Source organism: Schistocerca serialis, chromosome 1 (genome assembly GCF_023864345.2).
Source record: "Schistocerca serialis cubense isolate TAMUIC-IGC-003099 chromosome 1, iqSchSeri2.2, whole genome shotgun sequence".
Classification (NCBI taxonomy): Eukaryota; Metazoa; Arthropoda; class Insecta; order Orthoptera; family Acrididae; genus Schistocerca; species Schistocerca serialis.
Window position 1 is genome coordinate 1,212,097,018 of NC_064638.1, and position 8,402 is coordinate 1,212,105,419.

Sequence of the window (8,402 nt, forward strand, 5' to 3'; positions counted from 1 at the left end):
CAATCTGTTCATCGAGGAAGCAATGATGGAAATAAAAGAAAGTTTCAGGAGTGGAATTAAAATACAAGGTGAAAGGATATCAATGATACGATTCGCTGATGACATTGCTATCCTGAGTGAAAGTGAAGAAAAATTAAATGATCTGTGGAACGGAATGAACTGTCTAATGAGTACACAGTATGGTTTGAGAGTAAATCGGAGAAAGACGAAGGTAATGAGAAGTAGTAGAAATGAGAACAGCGAGAAACTTAACATCAGGATTGATGGTCACGAAGTCAATGAAGTTAAGGAATTCTGCTACCTAGGCAGTAATATAACCAATGACGGACGGAGCAAGGAGGGCATCAAAAGCAGACTCGCTATGGCAAAAAAGGCATTTCTGGCCAAGAGGAGTCTACTAATATCAAATACCGGCTTTAATTTGAGGAAGAAATTTCTGAGGATGTACGTCTGGAGTACAGCATTGTATGGTAGTGAAACATGGACTGTGGGAAAACCGGAACAGAAGAGAATCGAAGCATTTGAGATGTGGTACTATAGACGAATGTTGAAAATTAGGTGGACTGATAAGGTAAGGAATGAGGAGGTTCTACGCAGAATCGGAGAGGAAAGGAATATGTGGAAAACACTGATAAGGAGAAGGGACAGGATGACAGGACATCTGCTAAGACATGAGGAAATGACTTCCATGGTACTAGAGGGAGCTGTAGAGGGCAAAAACTGTAGAGGAAGACAGAGTTTGGAATACGTCAAGCAAATAATTGAGGTCGTAGGTGGCAAGTGCTACTCTGAGATGAAGAGGTTAGCACAGGAAAGGAATTCGTAGCGGGCCGCATCAAACCAGTCAGTAGACTGATGACCAAAAAAAATAACTCTGTGCCCTGATAGTGTGCTCTAAGGGCAATTACGTGATTTGGGACTCGAAAGCGTGTCATTCGTTTCGAACGTAAACGTTGTTTGTGAATGATCAAAGATACAAGTAAAAAGGTAGGTAAGTCTCTAAATGAATTCTTCAAATGAAACGTTGTTCATTATTAATTCCAAAACAAGTCAACATTTGGCATTACATGAACTATTGTTATCAGTATATTTACCCCATGCTAGGCAAATCATTGACGGTGGGAACACCACAAAACTCTCAAAAAAATGCAATGAACCAGTAATCCTCCTTCTGTCAGTAGAGGTGATGTATTTCATACGGATGGCTTTCAAAGACTACTCATACCTGCCTTGTGACAGTGATTTTGCAAATTGATAGTTGAGGAAAACACCGCAAGATATTATCTACACATCAAATCAGTTAGTTAAGATTTCTCGGAACAAATAATACAAACGTTGCTGATATTCAGCAGTCCATCATCAAAGATTACAAAGCCTTCTTCTCAACTTTGGAATAGCCCGTTCCTCTGAAAAATAATCAAAGGAAGCGGAAACTGATGACCTACAAAACTGCTGAGTATTAAGGCACTTGTGACACTGTAAGGTCTCCTGGAAGTTGTTTCGTCACCGATACATTTGTTCCGACAAAAATGAATTCTTAATCATCGACTGACTAAATGTTATTATGAAAGACGACTTACCAATAAAAGCTCCTAAGGCAAAGAACACTGAGTACTATGATGGCATCTGTTGATCCCCGTCGATACCGATACTTCGAAGAACTATGCATAAGCACGGAGTGCAAAGTGATAAATCCAGTGATTAAGAATGTGTGATCTGCGACTCAGATGAAAATTGTGAATATATTATTTGCTCTACCCTAAACAAATTTCTATCAAAATAAATACTGTTTCTGTTTTTGTAACTTCATTTGGACTGAATATGTAGTGAAGGCGCACAACCTAGGATACAATGACATCTAAAACAGCACAGAAACAATATCTTTAACATTTTTGATACTTAAGCAATTCATTCGATTTCACTGCTATCAAAAACGGCTATATGTACATATATTAGTTAGTTCCACCCAAAATACTAGCATATTAAACGAGTTTCGGAGATATTCAAAAATATTGATTGATTCACAAATAAGTTCCGAAAGTCACAGGTTCAATTTCTGTTCTTTATTTATTGTTCTTTATTTACCTGATAAAAGCGGAGTGCACACAGCCATTATTTTCATAATTACAGCACTCCTGTTGAATTTCCGAGCCCTTGTATTGCGATTAGCAGAGAGTCTACTTCAATTGTAATACACCACAAGCGTTTCAGTATTATCGTAGGCATGTTAATGAGATCACCAAGATTGAAACAGTACACCACTGTAAAAAAAGTGACAATGATTTATACTAAAACAACAAATAATTTTGCAGCAAGAATGCAGATCAGACTGAAGGCACAAAGATCACAAAAAGAAAGCACTTGAATGGCTACAAAAATTTCGGATACTTCACCGTCAACAATAACTTTTGCAAAATGTTTAAAGGATCGTATGGAAAACTTGCACGGGATGATAGTACCAGATGGATTCAAAATGTAGAATGTGGTTCCAATGTAAAATTTGTTTACACGTAGATACGTCATAGTATATGGCTTCTTTAGGCATTTCGCTCTCTAGGCTGACGGGCTGTCGGTGAAACGACTCACCCATAGAAAGTGGCTTTTCAGACACATACCAGTGGATATGGGGAAGAGAGAGTTCCAGTTGAGGATATTTGTGAGGAATTTTCCAGTTCCAACATTTGCTTCACGGCGAGGGAAAATCTTCCGAAGCCGAAACACATACACTGTTTTGAATCTGACTGTGCGACAATACGTCCCCAAACAAGAAATGAGAGGCAGGTGTATATGACAGTGTATTTGTTTACGAACATACTGATTGAACTTGGGAACCTGCTCAAAATGCTTGCTGTGCCTGTGTCACTATCAGTCGCAATCAAGAAAATATCTCGGAGTGTGCCCGTGTTATACCTCCGTATGGGAACAAAAATGCTGCACGTGATGTTTGATCGTTGGCTTTGATGTAATCTCTGATAGCAGTCGGCACTATGACAACGGGTATAAATGTGTGATAGTTCACAGTTCGAATTTTCGTTGACATGTAACGTGCAAGTGCATCGAAAATATTTAGTACAATGAAAACAGATGATTCTATACTACCAGTTGATGGGAATGATTTTTATAACTAGAGTCTACAACCTGTATATAATTAAGTGTAATACCTTGAAGTATCATTGTATTTCAGACAAAATGGTCATTTCACCTGTTGACTAAAGTGCACATAGTTGATGCCTAGATGGCGCACATCTCAACCATAAGTAACCAACTACTTCACTCAAAAAGAAACCGAAGAACTCTCTGAATGATTCGTGATATTCCAGTATACACTCTGTCTTTATTTTGTAGACTCTAAAGGCACAAGACTTCTGACAATTCTGCTAAGAAGACGACGATGTAAATTTTTTAAATACCTTTGCCAAATGAAGATCTTTATTCCTTAGGAATGTCGCATGTTTAGCCGAAACTGTTAGTATTGTAGTAGTGCCTATTTGATTTTTTACAAATTTTGAGCGTTTTGTGGCTGATTAGGAAGCCGTCAGTGCATTACTTGGTGCAGTTCCCAAGTGGCTATGCAGTGATTGGCTGCGGCAGATCTAAGCTGCCCGAGCAGTGCGCGGTGTATACGCTGAGATGACAGGGCCCGCGGTAATGATAGGCCGTCCATTCAGACCAATCAGAGCACCTGCTCAGTGCACTAAGTGGTCCGGCACAGGACACCGGCCCACGTCTGAATGCAGACCAGGTGTGTGGGAGGGGGCGCGGGGGCGGGAAGAGGGGAGGGGATATCCTCTATCGGGCTGTATTACGCGCCTACCGAGCACTATCATCCACCTTGTACGGCCCAGGTGAGTGAAAGATATTAGATCACGTAGTTTTCTGTTTAGAAAACATGTCATTTTCCCTTGCTGACTGCATTAAGGATAGTATAAACGAATATTTATTTTCGACGCAGAGAGTAGAGATGAATCATGACATCGTGTGACAGAACCTATACGTCACACACACTGGTAGATCGATGGTTACAGTACTTATCGACATATGAAGCACTCCTGACAGTTTCTTGAAGATGAGGCAGCGTTGTCCTGAAATCGATACTACATACATCATACGAATATCAAAATACGCTCTAACGGAACTGAATTTGATTGGACTACAATACTATTATTATTTGATTATTCGACTGCCATAGAGTCACTGGAATCAGTCGTAATGATTAAATATCTAGTGGTGTGTCATTTCTTGTCATTTGTATTTTGATTGGTTAGCAGTGGCCCGCCAAGACTTCCTATCCTATAATAAACACTTCACATGTGCCTTTCTCAAAGGAGTGTTTGACGTATTCCAACCTAAGCCTTCCCGCACAATCTACATCCTGTACAGCCTCTATAATCATGCTGCCTTAATATGTGTCCTACAGTGACGGCTGCAAAACACTCACACGAATTCTATACAGGCGAATGGAAAAAGTGGAGTAGGGAACTAAAATCAACGGAGAAGGAATAAAAATTCTGAGGTTTGCCGATGACATTGTAATTCTGTCAGAGACCGCAAAGGACCTGAAAGAGCAGTTGAACAGAATGGACAGTGTCTTGAAAGGAGGATATACTATGAACATCAACAAAAGAAAATCGAGGATAATGGAATATAGTCGAATTAGATCAGGTGATGCTAAGGGATTTAGATGAGGAAATGAGACACTTAAAGTATTTGATTAGTTTTGTTATTTGAGAAGCGAGATAACTGATGATGGTCGAAGTGGAGATGATATAAAATGTAGACTCGCAAAGGCAAGGAAAGTGTATCTGAAGAAGAGAAATTTGTTAACATCGAGTACAGATTTAAGTTTCAGGAAATCTTTTGTGAAAGTATTTGTACGGAGTCGAGCCATGTATGGAAGTGAAACATCGCCGATGAATAGCTTATACAAGAATAGAATAGAAGCTTACGAAATGTGGTGCTACACAAGAATGCTTAAGATTAGATGGGTAAATCACATAACTAATGAGGAGGTACTGAACAGGATTGGGGGGAGGAGGAATCTGTGGCACAACTTGACTAGAAGAACGGATCGGTTGGTAGGACATATATTGTGAAAGATCATATGATCATCACTTTATTATTGGAGGGCAGCGTGGAGGGTTAAAGTCGTAGAGAGAGACCAAGAGATGAATACGTTAAGCAGATTCATAATGATGTAAGTTGCAGTAGTTACTTGGAGATGAAGAAGCTTCCACAGGTAGAGTAGCATGGAGAGCTGCATCAACCCAACCTCTGGACTGAATACCACAACAACAACAACAACAACAACAACAAGTCCTATAACTTCTTGTCAGTATTCTCCACATGTTCATTTCCTCGTAGATTCTGCGGAGCACCTCCTCATTTTAAAAATACAATGTAAACAGTCTCGGACGTAAAAACACTTATTTAGATGGTACACGATTTCGATTAGTATCTGACCATCCTCGGGCTGCCATAAGATGATGGTAGGTGGTGGTGGTGAACAGAGCTGGTGTTATACCTCCACGAATGTCTACTGCTGGAGTTACAACACTCGCTCCATCCTCCGCCACCGCCTACCATTTTGGTGTGAAGGTCTGAGGATGGTCAAATAGTGGACGAAACCGGTTACTATGTAATTAAATGTGTTGTAGTCGAGATTCTTTATAACCAATTTTTAAAGTACTTATAGCCAGACCGCTCTTTCTCCGCGAGAAATGTTCTCAGAAGATCCTACCTCCCCATTCGTTATGAGTCCATCTAGTTCGCAACACCCTCCCATAGAACCACATCTCAAACGCTTCGATTCTCTGGTTTAGCGGAGTATGCTCATGGAGCGATTTCGAGTTAAAAGATTACTCAGAACAAATAATTGGAAATTCACGTGCCAGACCAAGATCCATTAGAAGAATCCTCAGAAAGGTTCACCAATATACACATGTTAGACAAGAAATGCCACCGATAAGTGTTTATTGATCCTTTTGGTGGAATCCTTACCAAGTAGGATTGATAGACAAAATAGAGAATCCCGGTGAGTTTGCTCACACGTTAGCCTTGCAAACACGAAAGTGTCAAGCTATGAGCAGTTCAAATGCAAGGATAGACGTTAGATTTGTTCATGGTGTGGTTTCTGTGAAAGTTTCCATAGCGTATGTTCCTATATGAGTCAAGCAGCATATAGTACAATTTTCGCAAGAGAACCACCAAGGTAAAATTGAAAGGACAGAATCTTTCACTGACGCATACACACAGTCACTCTTCCCGCTCCCCATTCACAACAGGAAAAGGAAATATGTGAGGGTTCTTGACAGTGCTTCATGAAGTTACCTCTGGCACATACCGTTAGGTGTCTTGTGGAGTAAATATGAAGACGTAGATGAAGAGTAGCCGTTAGGGGCTTTCATTAGATCCTGCACCAGGAAATAAGAAAACTCGTCTCGACTGAGTGAATGGAGGTAAAGAACAACAGACTAATGTATTTAACGTCAGGCCTATCTCCTGGATGAAATGATCGGTCTCGTCAAGGCTTAGGAAAAAACATTCGTGAAACACAAATGACTTTCTTCACCCATGATACCACCAATTCGAAGATGCTTGTTAACAGACTGAATTGGTCTTGCTATGCAGGGTGATTCGGTCGTTCCTACCAATGGGTTTAATGCAACCTGTAACGCCTACGAAAACCATGGCAGCGATTTTCTTATTCTCTTGCTCCCCCGCTATGTGCAAACTATTAGTCCTAAGGAAAGAAATGAACAGGATGTTTTTGTTTGATATTTAATGTAGTTAAATTTTGCACCGGTTTACGTTCATTTCTGTAGTGCAAAACTGAACCTCAAACTCGTTTTTCTTGAATGATTCGAAAATTAGAGCCTCTGGAGAAAACGTATCCTAGTACAAAATTTAACTACATTAAATTTCCTGTAACAAGATGATCTTCATTTTTACAGTGCGATTGATAGTTCAGACGAAGCGAGAGAGAGAATATGAAAATCTTGTACATGGTATTTGAAGGCACTGCGGACTGCATAAAATATACCAGTAGGTGTAGCTGAATAACCCTGTACGGGTGTTCGAATCTGTAACATATGGACGTCTGAGAACCACAATACCGTCATATGGAGAATATTTATAGATGTGTAAACGACAAATGTAATTAATAACGGGCAGTGAAAATGCAACAGAAATGAATGTGCCATTGGGACTGCCACACTAATCGCTGTAAAAGTTGGTAAAGCTGTTAATATAAAAAAATAGTTTTCCACAAAGGGCAAGGAATTGTCTTATATCGCTCGACGAGTATACCTTTGTCTTTGTCGGATAAAAGCAAGAAAACGCAGAAGAATATTGTATTTCCACTTGATATACAGAGTGATAGCTTTCTCTAAATGAGTCAGACACTTGTGACCTGTCAACCCGGGAAACAACCTCAAACTGACTACAAAGGCCACATAAGCTACAGCGCATGCGCGCTGTACGAGGTTTTGGCTGAAATCGACCGTGAATACTAAAAATCACATGCCCTTGCACCTCTAAATTTGCACGTATAAAGCTGACGTTACCTCACAATTTCGTGATCTTAGCGGTGTGACGATGATGATGAAGTCTCATATTCCATAGCAGAGCGTAGGGTACGAGGCGGGAGACCCGCACTGTCGTACTAGGCAAGGTGCTAGTTTGCAATGGCAAACTAGCCATTGCCTTCCTCCGACCTTAATGGGGATGAATGACGATGATGAAGACGACGAAACAACACCCAGTCATCACAAGGCACGTGAAAAACCCTGACTCCGCCGGGAATCGAACCCGGTACCCCGTGCTCGGGAAGCGAGAACGCTACCGTGGGACCACGAGTTGCGGACCTTAGCGGTGTAAAATTAACAGTGTTGCTTCTTAGTTAGAGAAAACTGTGCTTGTAACGATTAAGTTTAGACAGAATTGGAAACGTAATTAATTCCTGCATAACTTGTTCAGAAGTCTTTTCCTTTCATCGCTTTCACAGGAAAGGTTAACTTACTAATGTTAACGAAAGACAGTGGCGTAAGAGGGCTAGACGGTATTAGAAATCTCAAATGGTGCGAATTGCTGTGTGGCTACTGACCTGTATTATTATGTTCATCTCGACTTGCCCTACGCTTATGTGGTGCGTTGTGAGCAGTTTACCACCTGTGTAGTGCGTAATTTTGACTTTCGTAATTGACTTCCGATTATACTGTTTTTGTAGTGAATATTTGTTGCATACTGTGCAGGACGGCAATAGATTTAAAATTATTCGTGGGGTACTAATAAGCATGTTCATGAATCTACCAAATGAGACTACGGAGAATTGGATATCATTCTGAGTGGCTTTACATGATCTGGACATATATTACCAGAATAAGGCGGATAATTGATTTGGTAAT

The 8,402-nt window shown here is 40.3% G+C and overlaps 1 protein-coding gene across 1 annotated transcript in view; it reads right to left on the bottom strand.

Moving 5' to 3' along the window:
• Window positions 1–8,119, bottom strand: part of LOC126456636 (uncharacterized) — a 160,744-nt gene extending 152,625 nt beyond the window's left edge. Inside the window, exon 1 of the mRNA XM_050092383.1 lies at window positions 8,102–8,119. Coding sequence (XP_049948340.1) covers window positions 8,102–8,119 — 18 coding nt within the window. The remainder of the gene's footprint in view (window positions 1–8,101) is intronic.
• Window positions 8,120–8,402: the final 283 nt, after the last annotated feature.